Below are 20056 nucleotides of genomic sequence, written 5' to 3' on the forward strand. Positions count from 1 at the left end.
CCGACTATATATAGTTTTTTTTTTTTTTTTTTTTTTTTTACATCTATCACAATGTAATTTTAACTTTGATATGTACAGTACAATGTACCAACACACTGTGATGATGCACTTTTACATACACCTGATTTAAAAACCTGCAATAACTGATTTTTTTTTTTTCCTTTGGCCATTTGTTATAAATCAGTTGCTTATTTACGCAACCAGTGAACAGAAAGAACATTAACATTTTACATGATAAATGTACAGTAATTCTAATATTCACTCTGTTAGCTCTGGTCTCCAACTCCTGAAGGAGTTATTTAAGCCGCTAAATGCTCCACTACATTCACCAGGTAGTCGCTAACACTGTCTGTCTGCTGCTACTGAAACGAGTCTAATGAAACACACCGAACCACCATGGAGCTGATGGAAACTACAGTTTGTGTACAACTGTCTGTGGGGTTGTTACTATAAGCAACACATTCAGCAGAATCTTTCATCATGACTAGAGTAAAACTCGGAGGGAACTACTCAACAGTACTGACTGACTGAAATACTCCAACATCAGTGAGACATACAGTTGTTTCATTGAGACGGCTGGGCAGGCTGCCTGATGTTGGCACACAGCAGCTGGGTTCGAATGGTTCATCCAGGGGATTGAAGGCGCTGACACTGCGGGCCATGGGCGCTCCAGGGGAAATCACTCCCTGCCGGCACTCTGCGAAGATGTTGATACCTTGAGCCCTGGTTGATCGAGTTCAAAAAGACAAAGCAAAGACAGCTTGTAACACCAACACAAAACTCAGCACAGTCAGTGTCAAAGGGGGCTGTGACTTTCTTTTTGAAGAAAATGTATTTCTAGTCTGAAAAGCAGTTAAACAAGGTGTGGTATAGTTTCACTTTTTTAAATTAGAAAAATCACACTGACAAGCAGAATCTAGATGTTTAAATCACAATAATGTTTGACCAAAAACGCAAAACACACCAAGTTACAATGCTTTATTTCTGCCTGCTATCTGGGCATCATGCGCTGTTCATCCCTATCAGTCACACATTTCATGAGGGGTTCAATACAAGCTTGGGGGCTCTCCTTCCCCACACATGTGCACATAGAGCTTTGTTAGGAGCAGCTGCTGCACACTGCTCTTTTACAATGCAGATGTGGAACATCTGGATGCAGCTAAAGGAAATCCCTACTTCAAAAGCATTGTGTAATCAGACAAACTGGAAGCTGCATGAAGATGAGCTGGAAAAAAAACATACACCACATCTGACAATGCCTCACAACAACAACGTGTACATTTTTTATCCTGAGGAAATGAAAATTGAAAAAGTAATTAGGTTATTCTGCATATTCACATTTGTAGTGATGTACAGCAGTTCTTTTCTGAATTCAAGGAGATGATGTGTGGCCATGCATAAAAAATACAGGACCCGAGGTTTAATAGTATAGTTAAAGTTTTGACAGTACTTTAATAGTCCTTTAACTTCATTAAGCTCTCAGTAGATAGAGATAATGTTGTACAGCAACATTTTAATTAACATGTAATCTGTTCGAGTTTCCCTCATTCAATAATATTGCTTGTCTGATAGTAGGTAAATGTCATAAAAAATATTGTCTGTAATGTCACCGCCAAAGCTCTTGTTTCAAACTTCCATAAGAATGTTTGTTTATTTATTTTTACCCTTGACTTAACTACAAGTTTTTTTTCATTCTGCTCTTCAGAATGTGATGTACTGGGGGTGGCTGTGGCTCAGGAGGTAGAGCAGGTTCTTTCCTAACTGGAGGATTAGCGGTTTGATTCCCGGCTTGTCTAGTCAACATGTCGAAGTGTCCTTCACCAAGACACAGAACCCCAGTTGCTCCTGGTGATAACACTGGTGTGTGAATGTGTGAGCGTTTGTGAGTGCGAATGGGTGAATGGCCAAGCAGTGTGAAAGCGCTTTGAGTGTGTATAGCGTAGAAAAGCGCTATACAAGTATAAGACCATTTACTGTAGCAGCACTGAGTGACAGTGAGTACCTTCCGCTTCCTGAGTACTCCTGGACAGCAATCACAGGGGAGGGAGGGGAGACAGCTGTTGTGGGACAGGGCGTGGACAAGGTGGACGTCCCCGTGTCCAAACCAGTGGAAGCAGAGTATGATGACGTCATTCCCTCATCCACTGATGGACTAACCTTCAGGAAAAGCCTGTGGGAGTGAGAGAAAAAAGGCACACGGAGGAAAGAAATCAGTTAACATCCTGAAAGTCAATACTCATGTTTCTGGACTTTTATATAACCTGTTTGTGTCTTTTAAACATGGGAAAATAAACTTGCTTTGATTACAAGTTCATTTAATTTTGTTCACTTTTTTGTAACAATGCAACTACTGATCCCTGTGAATCACTGATTTGGATAGAGGAGGGAATCTCTGGGAGTCCTACATGTGGCCTAGTCTGATTCTTGGTGTCATGTGATACTTTGGCAATATGCTATAAAAATGAACTATTAGACACTTGATCTTGAAAAAGCCAATAATAAATACATTAGCAGAAAAAACATTAATATAAAATAATCTAAAAATCCTACTGAAATGGATCATTTCCTACCTGTCACACAAAAACACTTTTGTCATGTTTACCTGCCGGGTCCTCGCATGTCCCTGATCTCCACATTCAGGAAGGGCAGGAAGGGGTTTCCACAGAAGGGGCAGGTGGTGTTCAGGTTGGAGTCATCTGCTGTCCACCCGGCCATGATCTCCTCATCATACACTAGGCAGTCGCATGTTTTACAGCGGGAACAGCTGGAGATCAATAACTAGAAACAGCCAACACACAGAGGAAGACACTGGTTTAGTGATTATGTCTTGACAAGGTACACAACAGAAATCATTCTCCTCTTGCTGTGTTTCCTCATAAGATATGAACTACAAATGCCTGATTGTGACAAACTGTACTAAAGGCAGCCTCCAGTGAAAGTAAAAAAAAAAAAACTTAAATGTTACAGCATTGTATTTTTATCAGAAAGCAAATAGCAGAGACTGTTAGAGGCATTTTATGCATTTGTTTTATTTAAAAAGACATTTAACTTGTGCATAAAGATGTTTTGTATCAAACATTATTTCTGGTTTCTTGACTTTTGCAGTCTCCTTTGACCCAGTAGCTAAATTCTAACTTTCTACTTTCCACCTTGTAGTTTTACCTCCATGGCGTAGTTGTTGAAGATGCTGGTGTTGCTGGTGTAGCATGAAGAGCCAAGGTCCGACTTGTCTGACAGAGGGACGCCAGAAGGTTAGATTATGAAGAATGACCCAAATATGTGACAACAGCTAGAGAGTCAGTATGTCACCTGTAGTACAGTACATATTTACTGACACATTTCTGAGGTAACCATCATCATTGTAGACATGACCAGCATTCCTTATTGATGCTTTAGGACTTCTCTTGGTGAGATGTTTTTATTGTTAAGAAAAAAGAAAAATATTACATATTTAATGCTTTTTTTGGGGTATTTTATGCCTTTTAACTGATTCTTCTAACAGGCTGTGCCTGATATTTTCCATCTAATGCTTTCTCTCATTCTCAGTAAACAAAAAGCACCTGTGGTAATAAAGAACTGAATATTCAGTTGAGAGTTACAGTACAACATTCAAAATATGAATATATTTACAGTTTTTCATGTCTGCCCCTCTGAAAAAGGCCCCATGGTAGAGCTCCTTCTCCTAACATACAAAGCCCTTAATGACAAGGCTCCATCGTATCTTAAAGACCTCATAGAGCCTTATCATCCTAACAGAACACTTCGCTCTCAGAGTGCAGGTTTACTTGTGGTTCCTAGAGTCCACAGAAGTAGAATGGGAGGCAGAGCCTTTAGCTATTAAGCTCCTCTCCTATGGAACCAACTCCCAGTCTCAGTTCTGGAGGCAGACACCCTCTCTACCTTTAAGATTAGACTTAAGACGTTCTTTTTTGATAAAGTTTATAGTTAGGGCTGGATCAGGTGTCCCTGAGCCTCCCTTAGGTAGGTAGGTAGGTAGGTAGGTACTTTATTGATCTCACAGTGGGGAAATTTCTATGTTACAGCAGCAATAGAGAACAATCAACATAACACCATAAGAACAGACACATAAGAATAGAACTTCATAGAAACACGGGAAAGAACACAACGAGGACACAGCTGTTGTAACTTGCTGCCACTTTGCGCAGCACATGCGTATGTAAGTACGTAGTAACAAAGAACACTTAGTCTTAAAATAAAAAGTTACTTATGCTGCTTTAGGCCTAGACTGCTGGGACTGCTGCATGATGTTCTAAGCTCCTCTCCTCCCCTCTCCTCTCCTTTCCTCTCTCTCCATGTATCTATATGCCACCATTACACATCACTAACTCCTGTAGTGTGTGTTCTCTCTCTCTCTCTCTCTCTCCCTGTACCTTTCTGCAGGTTGCCCTGGCTCTGGAACTCTACATTTCTGATGAACAGTCACCGGCCACATCAACCTGATCAGTGTTTCATTGTTGCTGTGTTTGTTTGTTGCATATTGTTGCTTTTTTTCTATTCTCTCTCCTCTATCCACTCACACCAACTGGTCGAGGCAGAATGCCGCCCACCAAGAGCCGGGGTCTGTCGGAGGTTTCTTCCATTAAGTGATTGATTTATTTCCAAACAAAGATTTTATGCTGCAATTTTAATTATTTCTTCACTGAAAACTGACATAAAAAAATTGCAAAGAATAACATAGAACTACTGCTTCGGTTGTATGCCTCCAGCAACCAGTCAAATTCACTGGTATGGAACAGAAGTTAGGTCACCGAACTTTGATCACCAAAATCTAATCACTTCACCTTTGAGTCCAACTGGACATGTGTGCCAAATTTGAAGAAGTTCCCCCAAAGTGTTCTTGAGATATTGCATTCAAAAGATTTCTATGGATGGACGGACAACCCAAAAACATAATAAAAATGACATTCAATTCAATTCCATTCAAGTTAATTTGTATAGCGCCAAATCACAACAAAAGTCATCTCAGGACACTTTACAAAATCAGGTCTAGATCATACTATTATTATTGTTTTAGAGGGGAAACTCAACAAATCCCCCTTTAGCAAGCACTTGGCGACAGGGAGGAGGGAAAAACTCCCTTTAAGGAACTTTTTTTGGAATTTCACTATAACAGAAACTATCAACACAAGTTGATGTCATGTTTCTTCAGTCACCAGTCTTCTGTATTTGACAAAATGAAACTAGATTTTTGATTGGATCTAGAAAACTTCTGCACCATCATTTTCACTGGGATGACAGTCATTCCTACCTGGGAGCAGAGATGTGGCTCTCCCAAAGCTGGAGCCTGCAGTGGGGCTGTCTAGTCTGCTGCGGAGGGGGCTGTGTCTGGGGCTCCTGCAGGGTCCCATGGGGCCAATAGGGCCATTCCTCTGTGGAGAGACCATGGACCTCTCTAACTCCCCACAGTCCTCCTCATCCAGCAAGGAGGAGCAATCTGGGTCTCCAATACCAAGGGAGGATGTGCTCAGACGGTTACTGTGACTGTCCTGGATGAACATGCATGTAAGAGAGCCGGGCAGGTTAATGTCATCATGGACTACACAGGTGTCTAATCTTAAAACTATAATTCTTTCAGCAATTACACAAAGTTAAACACTGACTAACAACTAAGACTCTTCACACGAGGTACTCATGACCTTAATTACACAAATAACTTATCTAAAGATATCATTTACAGACCTCAGGTACAATACAGTTGGCTTTTTACAGTTGTCTAAAACTGAACAGAAGCAAAGCTAAACTTAAGAGTTCACACAGTCATGTTGGCAGATCTCCAAGCTACATTTCAGCACTATCACAGAATAAAACAAAATCTTGGCAGGGGGTTGATATCCTGATATCAACTCCCTGCCAACCCCAGGTGAGCTCTGGCACTGACTATGGATTAGTGATTGCAAAAAACTGAAGACATGTATTGTCTGCACTAGAAGAGTTGCTTTTTGTTTGTTAGTTTTTTCTCTATGGCTGTTATTGATCGATTCTGGAAACAATATCACTTGGAGAGCGGATTTTACCAATACACTTGGCCAAGACAGGGTCGTACATATTGTCCAAAGGAAAACTACTATTAGACACTCAGGACCACAAGATGGCAGCAGCACTCCAACTTATCTTGGACCACTGCTAATGAAGCCTGAAAATGATCTATACTGCAATAATACACCAGTTTCTATGCAGCCCATTTATTACACTTGTATGTGCATTCATTGCATTACTTTACACAAATAGATTGAGATGTGTGTGATCTGTCTTTTTTCAGTGAAAATACACAATATACTGTAGGTTTAAAATCAGGTGAATTTTTTTATAGAACCTATCTGAAGTATTCTTGCTCTTAAAACATAACAGTGTCAGAGCAACTTAAAAATCTTATCACAGTGATCCTGGGGCCTAAAAATAGGAGCATAGGTCAGAAGAGGCTGAGAAACCCAGTGATTTTGATTTTTTTTTTTTTAGTTTTTCCTAGTCTAGGCATCTTATGCTTGCCATTCATTTTCTGTATGAAAATTCATATTAAAAATGCAGTGAGCATTACCACACACCATTAAGTTTACTTTGACAGCAAGACTGTATATCTTGGTAGGTGTAATATATGTAGCAAGACAAGAATACCAGGAGCTTGCCTTCTCTGCCACGCCCTTCCCAGCAGAGAACACACTGGTCTTGAACACATCCAGTGTTGGTGTGAGCAAAGTGTCCAGAGTGAAAGAAGAGGAGGGTGAAGGTGACACAGGGCTCATCCTGTCTGTTCTCTCTCTGCAGGGACTGGGTCCAGGGCTGGGGGTGGTGCTAGAGCTGCAAGAGGGGGGTGATGACAACAGACATTGGCGTGAGACCGGTTGGGAGGGTGAGGGCGGGTGGTATGTGTGAGAGCGTGGTACTCCAACCGTCCTGAGGGGGGAGCTATGGGGCAGGCTGGCTCTGCAGGGAGCAGAGAGCAAAGAGGGGTGAAGTAGAAGGGGGCCAGCTGGGACCTGCAGGTTCAGACTAGGTGTGCGACTACTCAGTGGGCTGCCCATGTGGTTCATGTAGAGCTCAATCTCCTTGGCCAGATGCCTACGGGCGCTTGGTGTGCTGGTGTCATCCCCCTCTAGGTACTGATCATCATTTTGTTGCTTAGACTGTGACTCTGCTGCCAGCAGGGATAGAGGGTCGTAGCCTGTCTTGATGCCTGTGCGCTTGACAGTTCCTCTGGACGTCGTATTGCTCATGTCACTGTAGCTTACGCTGCGTTCGACAGGTTTCTTGTAAGATTTTTTGGTTTTGTGTAAGCTGATGCCAGCGCCTTTGGTAGGATTGTCCAAATCCAGATCCTCCAAATCAAAAATGGTGTCTATATTACTTTTGTCCTCATCACTGGAGTCTTGTCCCTCCATCACCTCTTCCGCCTCTCTGTGAATACAACTTCTGACAGCATCTGCCTTAGCAGCCACCTTGTCTAATCCACCCAAAACCAGTGAATTAGGCCTCTTACTCCTAATAAATTTGGCGCTGGAGAGAATTTTGGCATCTGCACCCAGGTGTCCTGCAATCTTCTCTGGGTCAGTTTCACCCTGACTCATACCCAGGCCAAGGACAGTGGTGCCACTGCCACTGCTGCCCACCGTGTTGCTGCTCAGCCAGCATCCCCTCCCACCCTGCCACTCAAAAGCTAAGCCTCTGCTGGTACTGCCAACTACCTCCTCCAGGGCACTTTTATGTCTCCTGAGCAAACTGCTGGTCTGGACCTCGCCAATCTCATCCAGGGAGGAAGTAAAGAGGAGACCTGCAACATGGCCTTAGAGAGAAGATGGGGGGGGGATTGAAATAATTAAAGCTGATTCCCATAACAACCTGGAGTATTGGTAAGTTATCTAGAAGACTCAGGTTTTTATGTTGAGGAACATTGGGAACTTACAATGAAGGAAAACATCAGTTACCCATATTACCTACCACTTTGCAAATGATTAATTTTGTTTTCTTCTTTACCTGTGCTTGTAGAGCTCTTTGGTTTACAGGATGAATTGTTATATGGACAGCTGCTGCGAACTATTCCACAAGTTTTGGAGGAGGAAGGGGCCTCCATGTCCAGCTGAGGAAGGCAGTCTTTACTTCCCTTTGTGCTCTCTGTCTCTGACACTACAAACACAGATATTACTATTTAAAATGTCTTTTTTTTTTACTACTATGTGCACACCTTGATAAACAGCATTGTTCTTCTGAAATTCACTGAAGGACACCACACATCTGAATACTCTGTTGTGCATGAGAAAAAAGAATGAATCATCTCTGGAAGAGGCAGAAAGATCAAGAAAGAGGAAGGGAAAATCCTGTGCAGCTACAGTGGTGCCAAATGATACAGTATATTTTTCTAAGTTACAGTAGACAGTGATATCAGATCAGATACATTACTGACAGGAGCTGCAGTCGCTCTCCTTCTTGCCATCTTTGCCAGGGGCAGAGTCCTGGGCACTGGGGTCTCCTCTCCGAACCTCCTCTTTGGACAGTGAGTTGTAACCCAAATCTGATTGATCTCCTAAAGAACAAGAGAAACAGATAAAGACACTGACTACAAAAAAGAATGGTGACACAATAATAACAAGATATTAAAGCACAAAATCATACAAATATACAACACAGCTAATGATAAATCTGTGAAGGAAGGACTCAAGTACAACATTTTCAAGATGGCACCTTGAGCTCAAACTTACTGCTATTCAATGCCACTCTGTGTGATATCTCTCCTATTACTGAACAAAGTGTAATTTAGTTTCATAGTATCTACTACAAATGACCAAAACATTTTTTACAAAAAAAATGTAGCTTTTCACTGTGGTAGGAGACATAAATGAAACAGACATAAGAAAAAAATAGTAACTGCTGAGTTATTGCAGGAAGAAACAGCAGCTATGCTGTGCTGTGCTGAATAAAATAACCCTCTTTAGGGCATTTACAGATCTACACTACTGTGAGCAAACAAACTACAGTTCCACAGTTGCTAATGAATTTGACTGTTAAGTCTTGACATTGAGGGGATAAAAAACCTGCCATCACTCCAGGCTGACTCTTCCTTCTGTCTCTAAATCTTCCCTGGGTCTCCAGGCAACCAGCTGTCTGATGATTTGTTCTCCTCTTTCATCTTTCACATGAACCTCTCTGGCCGTCCTCTCTAAATAAACCATGAAGCTGCGTGGCTCAAGTGGAATACAGTATAGATAAACTGGTGGCATGACAAAACTCACTCCAGGACAATAATAATAATTAATTAACTGAGCATTGTGTCCTTCCCTCCTGCTATGCTATGAGATGTGGTTCTCTCTCATTCTTTCTGCACACAAAGTGAAGCCTCCTGCAGAGGTGCCATCTCCATGATTAAAATTATTTCCGTAATCAAAAAGAATGTGCTTCTGGGTAATGACTTGCCATAATTGATGGCAATGACAAATCACTCAGTGCTGAAGTGAGGAGCGAGAGTGAGAGAGACACAAAAGAGAGATGAGCAACGGAGCAGCAGCCGACTGTGCTGCGTTGATAGACACATGACAGAGTGGAAAAAAAAAATGAGGCAAGATCACACAAAGGGAAACAGGGAAAAAACGTGTGACAATAAGAGGGCTGAAGAAGTGAAAAAAATGCTGCAGAGCAGATGAGATGAGACAGAAATGCAACTGGAGAAAAAGAGCGACAAGCTGAAAAAGAGGTTTACCTGGGTGGACGGTGGCTTCTCTGAGCTCAGAGCCCCCCCAGTGTGAGTGGGCCGCCAGGGCCCTGGCCCCCACGCTGCCGCCCCCACGACCAACTGCATGCAAGGGCAACACAGGCAGGGCCAGAGTGAAAGACAGGGTTTGGGACAGAGCAGAGCAGACACCACAGCCACAAAACCAGGGAAAGACATAAATGTACAACAGGGATGAAAGGAAGATTGGAAAATAGTGAGTGGGACAAATGAGGAAGGAAGATAAAAAATGTTACTGAGAGAAAGAAAGAGATGTATAACAGATGGTTGGCCACAAAAGATGGAGTAAGGCAGCAGCGATGTTGTGTACCTGTGCTAGATCTATCATCAGTGGGGTCTACTTTGACGGAGTCAGTGGGGTAGGGGCCCTGCTCAGCCAGGTTAGTGTCAGCAGAGCTATCCAAACTGCCATGACTCACAGCATCCAGGTCGCTGCCATCTATTCAAAGACAACAGGGAGTTAACTGATGCTGAGTACCTTCTCTGTTCCACAAGCTGTTAACTGTTCTTTTTATTCTTTTGAATATTTTTTATAAAAAATCTTTAAATGTCTATAATGTGAACTTTACACAATACTCAAGAAACAACAGTGTTTCTCACTTGTTGAATGTAGATAAAGTTATTAAGATTCTGAGAAGCACTTGATGCATCATAGGCATTTATCTGAAGTAAACTGAAGTGAAATTAAAGGACTCCAAATCAAACTGAACCAAGATCAGTATCAACATCCAGCCCTACATTCGATAGGCTTTCCCCAAGACATCGTGAAAGGTCCAAGCTGTGGCTCATAATCCAGCATAATTACATTATTTGACAAGCTGACAGAGTTACATATACAGTATGTGGAGCCCATTTCATGGACGATGAGGAGAGGTGCTGTGAGAACAACTCTGAAGAGCACGAATGTGCCATCACCAGTTGAGCTAAGAGGAGCTGGCGAGGGTTGTGCTGTTCATTATCAATGACTTTGTTTAGTGTTACCAATCTCTTTTCATCAGTTCACATACCATTCAGATTAATTAATGCTGCTGCTGTTCATCGTGTTGACCGCTTTCATATTCTGGTTCGAACATGTAAGGTAGGATTTGAGGCATTGTCACTGTGAAAAACAAATCTTCTATCAAATTTTTTTATTGATGCATTGTCCTAACTTTCTGACTGTGAACAGGAGTTGTGCGCATTCATGAACTATCCTCTCCTTTTCAGGAAGAGGCTCTCCTTGTGATATCGGGCTTTATCGTTCTGAAATAATTACACACTATTTGGAGTTATGATGGCTGCAAAGGTAATCTAGAGCAGCGGTCCCCAACCGTTTCATCACTGCGGACCGGTCAACGCTTGACAATTTGACCGCGGCCCGGGGGGGGGGGGGGGGGGGACGTAGAATGTTTATATTGTTAATATAATAATAAACGTGAATCCACTGTATTGAAAGTAAAAGAAAGAGCTCTATTATATTTGTTCATTCCTTATATGCAAACACAGCACTGTGCACACATTTGTGTATTGTTCATTTACTGTATGGTGATGCAATAAACCACCACAGCTGTTCTACTTTTCTATAACTCCTTGTAGTTACTTAAAATCAATACCACTCTAGTAGTGTCTCGATTTGCACTGGTCAAGACTAGAGGAGCTACAATAACAATAAGATAAATATCTCCCATGTAGCTATGCTTCACCACACAATGTTGTTTCCTCCTCAAATTCCAAGTCCAATATACAGTACAATAACTATCTTTGTACAGTGTTTCTGATTCACTCTGTAACACATGAGCAATTAGCTGGTCCAAGAAACAAAACCTGTATACAGTCCACCACAAACCAACCACAATCCTGGGAAACAAAGTGAAGGAAATTACACTATAAATACATAGACTAACTTTGAAAGATACCAAACTGACAGCTTAGCATAAACATCATAAGACCTTCAGTCAAACTGGGGTGCATTTTTGCACAGAACAAGAGCCGTGCAATTTATCTGCTATTTCTTACAGTGCAGTTGTGCTCCAGGTGAAAAGCTCCAAGGCTGGTGTGGAACATAAAGGAATGTCAATATTGTTTAAAGATGGACCTGTAAATCCAGAATTCATCCTTTAAGAACACAGTGCTGATGAGTTAAAAAAGCAGGGATTAGCAGGATATGGATTAGCATGCACTGGATGTGCAGGTGTTCACTGGCATGCAGGGGAGTTAAATATTCATATTTACCATATTTTTCACCACACTTCATAGTTTCACCTTTCAACTCTGATGGTATTGGTTTGGACTTTCTTCTCTGAAATTAGATGCGTCTATTTGAGACTGTATTGTTTGTAATATTAGCTTTCGATTTATCTTTTAAAGTCTTTAAACATTATCTACTTAGATTATATCTAGTATTTATCATTATCTATCTTAACTGTTTTATTTAAACAGTGCAAGCATGTTTCCATGTGTTTGTATTATTTGCTGTCATTACCTATATACCGTATTTATAGTTGACTAAAAATGTCTGTAGCTGCACAAGTGCATAAAAACAGACAGCAATGTGAGCAAGAGAATTTCAAATTTCTTCCTTTAATAAAGATTCTACTAAACTGTATTATATTAGTCATGTTTATACTGTTTTTCCCCACCTCATGCATAAAACCTTTGAGCTTCTTGTACATTTGTTAATTTTACAGTAATGGATGATGCCAATAAAAACTTTAAACTGTCTACATAAATGTCTAATAAAAATACAACTCAACACACAACTGTTCTAAACTAAAAAGAAAAGAAAAATTGTGATTATGGTGATAATGACAGTTGTTGGCATTTGACAGCCAGTAGTTCCTAATCTTTGGCCAGAGAAAAAATACAGAGCACAAACCACAACCTCAAAAGGCACTGGGCTTTGATGATACCTTTATTATTCAAATGTAGATAGGCAGTGTTAAGGTTAACAAGTCAAATACTGTACATCAATGCAATAAAGTTTAATCCTAATGTAATACTAAATCCGCTTGCAGTCCCTGGGATTGTGATCCCACTCTACAGACTTCACATTTGATCTGGGTTCACATTTTTTGAAAATGTGAAGGGGTATGTTTAAAGGTGTTAAAGGTCCAGCTGAAAGTGCGTTCTGACATCCTTGTTGTACTCTAAAATAATGTCAGTGTGTTTTAAAGATATTGTTAATAGTGTTGTATCATAAAAAGGAAGAAAAAAAACATACTGAGGGAAATATTCAAAATACTCCTTTTCCTTTACGCTGACTGGAGGGGCATGTCACCGTCTGTGTTTGACAGCAGACGGCAGGCAGCCAGAGTACCAGTGTTACACCAAAGGGAAGAAGGAGCAAAGTAAACAAACTTGCTCTGTAGCTTTACCGTACATCAAGAGTAGAACCACACCAGCAACTACAGTACAGTAACTGGACTGAAGTGACATTTTACATTCTGTTTAATGTTCTGCAGTTGAGCAGTTAATTAGGTCTCTAGCCTGAAAACCAACGTTAGCAGTGCACTTTTCCCGGTGAATGTTTGGCCACTTGTTCAACAAGCTATGTATGTTGAAAAGGAAAAGATGTGTCTTCAGGATCGCAAATGTTAAAGATGGACATATAGGAAAACTAAAATAGTTGTGTGTCTGTGGCTCTTGTGTTGTGTACCAGGCTGTTTCACTGTGACTGTCTACTCTATGATACAACATTGATGTTACTGATTTATGCAACATTTGATTGGCTGTGTCCAGATATGATTTCTATCTACAGAAATCTAAATCTTGTGATAGTCCATTGAACTGATGCAAAACTAATGGAAATTTATCCCTAAAGGTTTGTGGTTTTTCCCCTCAAAAGGGAACACAGAGCTGCTGATTTCCAGACCACTTATATATTTATGATGTAGTGGACAAAAACATGCAGTTTAATTTCAGTTGGTAATCAAGTTTAACTCCGCTTTGGATCACAAACAAACAAACTGTTTCATTAAAGAATGCAAACATAAAAACCACAACTTTGGAAATGTGTCAAGTTTGTAAGCTCATCCATGTCTTTGCCTCAGATTCTCTTAATTAAAACAATTTAGAAAAAAAAACAACAGCATCTCATTCCTCGGATATGCAGAGTGTTATTAACCACAGTTACCTGACAGAGGGCTCTGAGCGAGTGGACCATGTCGCCGTAGTGCCTGTTTGAACTGTGCCACGCTCAGAATGACATTTCTTAGCTTCATCCACAAGAAGTATCCTCCTCTTGTGCTGGAGGGCCACGTACTCTCCAACACTGTCTGGTCATGAGGAGAAGAGAGAGAGAAGGGAGGGAAGAGGAGGAAGTGCAAAACTACTGTTAACATTTTCTTTTGGCAGTGCTAGAGTCGGTTTTAATTCAAATTATTGTATAAAGTACATGGGTATTTTTCATACTCCACATATTACTTCCACCATGAAATGATCTTATATTAATCTGCTAACTAAATCAATGAAAACATAGTCGGAGTAGTGCGTGAACTGCAGTTCCAACTTCATTCACACAGTTTGAGCGCAATATTTTAAACCAAGTAAAACTGACCTAATCCCTGCTCCGTATAAGATAATCTTAAATGATTTTTCCAACAAAGGCATTAACTTCACAGTCACACTTGGGATCCGAGAAGCAAAGGCATTGCAGCTGCTGGTGGCCAAGTCACATCTGACTGCTGTCTGTCTGTGCCTAAAATATACTTCAAAAGTCCCCTGTGATCAAAAAGCATATTGGTATGCCACAAGCCAGACCTGGATTTATTACACTGGCTGCATATGGGAGGATTCTTACCTGGTGAAATGAGGCTGGCCTCCTGAGGATAGTGTCAGTGATATTGTTTAGACAACTAAAGCACAGCAGTGAGTCCACAAAGCCACTGACCTTTAAGTATTCATTAAGGCTCTACATGTAATGTGTTTATGTGTGGGAGCCCAGGAATGGACATTTCAAGCTATATGACATGATATGGTATACTACATTTATTGTTTTAGGCTGATATCATCTTCAAAGTTAAAGGGGAACTCCATTAATCTGGTAGGCTAGTGGTTAAGGCGCAGCCCTCTTGCCGCTGCGGCCCAGGTTCAAATCAGGGCCGCGTCAGGAAGGGCATCCGGCGTAAAACATGTGCCAAATGTCAACATGCGAGTCGTCAGTGTGACAATTCGCTGTGGCGACCCCTAAAAACGGGAAAAGCCGAAAGTGAGTTTCTTTTCATTAATCTTATACACCAGAGTCAGATCAGAGAGCCCAGAAGATGCTGCATATGTGAAAAAGACATCAAATCATATGAAGCTGTTTCAGATCTAATAAATGTCTTCAAGTTGGATGACGCTGCTACTGTTGGTGTCAGTGAAAGAGTCAGCCACCTTGTGCCTCCAAACCTTCTGTTTCTAAGATGAAATAAGATCCTCTCAGGTGCCAAGACATAGTGAAGTAATTTTTACGGCGGTTTTGTATCCTGAAAGCCTAGTCCCACATCAGCCAATTTACTTTTATGTTCCCTGGGATGGCAGACTGGGGACAAGTTGTGATGATAACAGAATCATGAGATTCATTCCTGACACCAAGGTGTGACCACTCATGACACAGTACATCCTAGGGGGAAAACTGGAAACGTCACCAATGTTTCTTTTTATACAGTCAGCAAGCTAAATGTCTGCAGAAGCATTACTGTGATGAAGAGGTATTAAGTTTTACGATTTAGCAGCCAAGTACAGTGGTGCAATAATTTGAATGCATGTGGCAATTGTGAATCATGAATAAACAATCATCATCCAGGCTGCAATCAGACTTCTTTATCATACAGCTTCCTGAGCTATACTTTTCAAGGGCATAGCTTAACTTTGTGATCTGTGTCTTTAGAGGTCATTTCACTTGACATGAATACTGTGAGTGTTATTTTCCATCACTACAGCATAAGGACTGATTTGTACAGGAGCCAATTATCCAGACTTTTACTGTACTTTTTTGCTCCAACTCAGCTCGTGTCTTCATCCTTCACACCTTACGGAAATAGGAGTATCCCCTTCCCAGTGATCTGGTGGACACCTGGCTGTGTGTGTTCACGCAATAATCAAACTTGCTTCGGAATAATATTCATAACACAGCCAATATCAGGGATACCACACCCAGGGTGACAGTACCATGTAGAACTGTACTTGGGGGTCCCAGTGCCAATATATTTTATCAGTTACTGTGCAAGATGCTTCAGTGGGTAGCTGTTGGTCAGTGTCACCAATTACGCACACTTGAAACCAAGACCGTTGTTTCTAAAAAAAACAAAAGTAACACAGCTGATGCTGTTAACTTGCTAAAAGAGATCATGCCCCATCTCTGATGTTGTAATTTGTGCACATGAATAAAAGCCACAGCCATTATTGGCAGACTTACAGTACATCCAACTACTCTGTCAAATGTAATCTATATAACTAATTACAACTTTATTATGTTGTGTAAAGCTACAGTAGTTACCTTGTTGTAGTAGCCATATGTGATGGCATTGGGGTGAACTCCAGCCTTCTTCATTTCAAAGAGGACCCTGACTGCTAGGACAGGCTGACCATACTGTCCACAGAGCTGCATCAGCACCCGGTAGCAGACCTGTACATAAACACATTTATCAGAAGGAAAAAGCTACTTTATTCTTGGGGGGGGGCGTTCAAACACAGTAAAAACACAAAAATGAGCATGTCTGGTTACTGCTTTGTTGAAATAAAGTGAGTTCAAACACTGTCATAATTAGTAAAACTTAACAATATGTTGAAATGCCAAGCAGGTACTTTTGGGAATGGCCAGTGTACCTCATCAGGGGCCTGTAGTTTCTTTGCCTGCATCTTCCTGAGGACATCGTAGGCGGTGCATAGTGCCCGCACCTTAGAGTGGCACACCTTTACGTATGCTGGCAAACAGATAAACCACAGACCGTAACAATGACGGAGCAGGCACTTGGACCACAGCTGAGGGATAGAAGAGTACTTCTTAGCTATTTTCTGTGCCAATTTGATCTCCTGTGGGCAAAAAACAAAAAGGTTTTTTTAATGCACGATTCAGGTTCAAGGATATGGGGGAGATATATCTCACACACACAATAACAGTCAAAGGTTTTATATTAACCGTTGTTGTGCTAACCTGCTTTGTGCGCCTAAACATGGGGGCAGGGCTGGTGGGACAGCTGTGCCTGGCAGCAAGGCGGGAGGAGGGAGTCTGCAGGCCCTCCACAGGATCAAACAGGTCAAGACTTAACACTGGGAAACCACTGTACCTGACATTGACAGCAAGCACAGTTTTACGCCTTGTCTTCCTATACATACTGCTACAACTAGTTATTATTTACATGGATACTAAGAATTAAAATTCTTAAAACCATTTTCATTTAAACTCATGAGGAATCAAGCATTTGCAGTAGCAAAGAAAACAAGCATATTTGAAGGCTTCCTTATAATTATCTACAAAGACATATATTCCGAGTGAAACACTGCAGAATACAAATAGCACATATCCTTATCAGCATTCACAGATTAGATCAACTTTCATCTCAATTTATTATTCAGATTTTTCAATGTTCTTCCTGTTGTTAGGTGTCTGTCCTGTGTTGAGTAAAGTCTCAAGAAAGATTAAGTATGGAGATGGCACTCAGCAGCAAAGCAGTACATCTTTTGGATTTACAAATAATATTAAACTTGTGTGTGTAGAAACTCCACATTATGATTTAAAATCCTAGTAGCAGCCTGTTGAATGTTTAAAACACTAAGTCAGAACATGATTCATGTAACTAGTAAATCTAACAAGACTACACATTTTGTCCTTTCTAATTTGAAAGCTTGGTTACTCTGATTCATTTTCAAATGGCCATGTGTTAGAATGTTGCAAAAACATTAAAATGTGAGAAGAATTGTTTTTTTTTTTTTTTACCTGTAGCAGAGTGGATATTCCTCTCCCTCAGGCAGAGAAGGCAGCTCCGGAGGTGTGATGAAGACTGTGTGCTCACTACGCTGAGATTCATCAGTCTCTATCAGTCTGTTATCCTCTGGTCTGTCACTGTCCACCTGCAGACAAACACACAAACAGGAACAGAAATGCTTGGATGCTCGTACCTTGCATTATACTGTGTAATAAATGTTTCAGTGTTTGCATAGGAGCGTTTCAGCCTGTAGCAAGTTGATATAAATTTTCAAATTGTTTCAGTTTTGTTTACACAATAAAAAAAAAAACTCTCAAGATCAGCCAGTATTCATACCACATCATACGTCATTACATACAGTAGCAGAGTGCTTTATGTATAAACTGACTTTCTACAGTAGAAGAGATCTGACTGTAAAGGCTCTTGTGTGAATTAGTCCCCTGCAGTCAGTCCTATGTGACTGATGCATAGTAAGTACAAGCCTTCAACTACCTTGACAGAAGCATTAAATTACTGTTTCTACCAGCATGTTATAGCCCCTTATGAAGATATGGACGCTGTATGGTGGGGTAAAATACTCCAATTTTTATTAAAAACCTGTCAGAATAAAAACATCTAGATGGTGAAAAACATAAATAAAGTAAGTAAACTTTTTATTTTCATCAATGACATTTGGAGTTACTTTACATATTTTCCTACAATATTGTTGTTGGTGGAGCTTATAGATAAAACTTTGAGTTTTCCGAGCGAATCTTAAAGCCTGAGATGTCAGCTTTATGGTGGACACAAGAAATTAAGGGTCATGGAGTGAAGCATATTAAACTGAGAAGTGCTTAATAACAGGCTTTAATTCTAGAAGCAATGATTTTATTCATGGTGAATAGAAGTAGAAGCACTTACTGAAAGTTCACAATTCAATCTAGCTGGTTGGATAGTAATTAAAGCTTGATAACAGCCTCAGTCAAAGCACCTAAGAGTGTGAGACTAAAGAACAATAAACAGTTTCTTTGATGCAGTCTAAGTCTTTTATGCTAAGACAATTTTCATTATTTCTCCTGTGCCTAGTACAGCACATCAAAGGCTAATATAATTTTCTGTGATGCTTCTGAGACCAGGTTAAACCACAATGCTAAAAGTACAATAAAATGCCAGCAGCACTGTGTAACAGGGCTTCTAGGATCAGCAAGCCCAGACCCATAGAACATCTGTGCAGAGACCTGAAGATGACAGATCATACATACTTAACCACTGTGTGCAAAGACTGTGAAAACTCAAACCTGTAATTGCTGCCAAAGGAACTTCTACAAAGTACTGAATTAAGGGTCTGTAAAGGGTTGTATAAAAAAAAATTTTAGTTTTTTTATTTTTAATACATTTGCAAAAACATCCATCCATTATCTATACCACTTATCCTGAATTGGGTGGCTGGAGCCAATCCCGGCTGACATTGGGCGAGAGGCAGGGTCCACCCTGGACAGGTCGCCAGTCTGTCACAGGGCTGACACAGAGACAGACAAGCACGCTCACTCCTAGGGGCAATTTAGAGTCACCAATCAACCTAAGCTGCATGTGTTTGGATTGTGGGAGGAAGCCGGAATACCCGAATGAACCCAGGTTTGACCTGGAAAGTGGTGGGGACATAAGTCTGGCAGTGAGTCTGGGGGTTCTACTACCCTGGAAAACAAATCCACAAGAAACCACAATCATTTTTATGATGTACATAACCTATATATGGTACATTATAAGCATGCGCTATAAACATTTTTATGTGTTATGAAACTAACTACATGAACCTGTTAGGATTTATCATTCCAATTAATAATGTTTTATAAATATGTGGAGCCAGAATACACTCTTGGACAACACCAAAGTGCACAAATACTTTCCTAATCACCTCTCTCCTCTCTATGCCTGGCCTGGGCTCTGTCACTCTCACTGCCTGCTTGCCTCTATCTGTGCAGTACTGCATCATTGGATTAAGGACTTTCTCACTAACAGGCCTCAAGTGGTGAGAATCAGAAGCTGCACATCATCCACACTGGTCCTGAACACAGGCACACCACAGGGCTGTGTGCTCAGCCCAGTTCTCTTCACTCTGTTTACCCGTGACTGTGATGCCATTCACCCCACAAACACAGTAGTGAAGTTTGCAGACGACACCACCGTAGTGGGTCTCATCTCAAACAATGATGAGACTCACTACAGAGAGGAGATCCAGCACCTGACAAGGTGGTGTTCAGATAACAATCTTGTCCTGAACACCAACAAGACTAAGGAAGTCACTGTGGATTATAGGAGGTCCAGGAAGACAAAACATGCTCTTCTTCTCATACACGGGGGAGGTGGAGCAAGTGGATAACATCAAGTTCCTGGGTATCCACATCACATCTGACCTGACCTGGTGTCTGAACACATCCTAACTGGTGAAGAAAGC

The 20056-nt window shown here is 41.0% G+C and overlaps 1 protein-coding gene across 9 annotated transcripts in view; it reads right to left on the bottom strand.

Annotated features, from left to right (window-relative positions):
• The window catches only part of LOC109974783 (C-myc promoter-binding protein-like), a 75605-nt gene that overhangs the window by 12913 nt on the left and 42636 nt on the right, over positions 1-20056 (bottom strand). For 3 of the 9 annotated variants that reach the window (XM_020625168.1, XM_020625167.1, XM_020625166.1), the window contains 15 exons: positions 17634-17767; positions 16851-16983; positions 16523-16729; positions 16194-16322; positions 13848-13989; positions 10047-10175; positions 9707-9799; positions 8417-8536; positions 7990-8139; positions 6645-7798; positions 5270-5507; positions 3163-3230; positions 2603-2778; positions 2003-2170; positions 558-723 (listed from right to left, as the gene is read on the bottom strand). In XM_020625168.1, coding sequence (XP_020480824.1) covers positions 558-723; positions 2003-2170; positions 2603-2778; positions 3163-3230; positions 5270-5507; positions 6645-7798; positions 7990-8139; positions 8417-8536; positions 9707-9799; positions 10047-10175; positions 13848-13989; positions 16194-16322; positions 16523-16729; positions 16851-16983; positions 17634-17767 — 3207 coding nt within the window. The remainder of the gene's footprint in view (positions 1-557; positions 724-2002; positions 2171-2602; positions 2779-3162; positions 3231-5269; positions 5508-6644; positions 7799-7989; positions 8140-8416; positions 8537-9706; positions 9800-10046; positions 10176-13847; positions 13990-16193; positions 16323-16522; positions 16730-16850; positions 16984-17633; positions 17768-20056) is intronic. The other 6 variants (XM_020625173.1, XM_020625170.1, XM_020625169.1 and 3 more) reach the window with 2 other exon arrangements.

The sequence above is a fragment of the Monopterus albus genome, unplaced genomic scaffold, assembly GCF_001952655.1.
Source record: "Monopterus albus unplaced genomic scaffold, M_albus_1.0 scaffold348.1, whole genome shotgun sequence".
Taxonomy (NCBI): domain Eukaryota; kingdom Metazoa; phylum Chordata; class Actinopteri; order Synbranchiformes; family Synbranchidae; genus Monopterus; species Monopterus albus.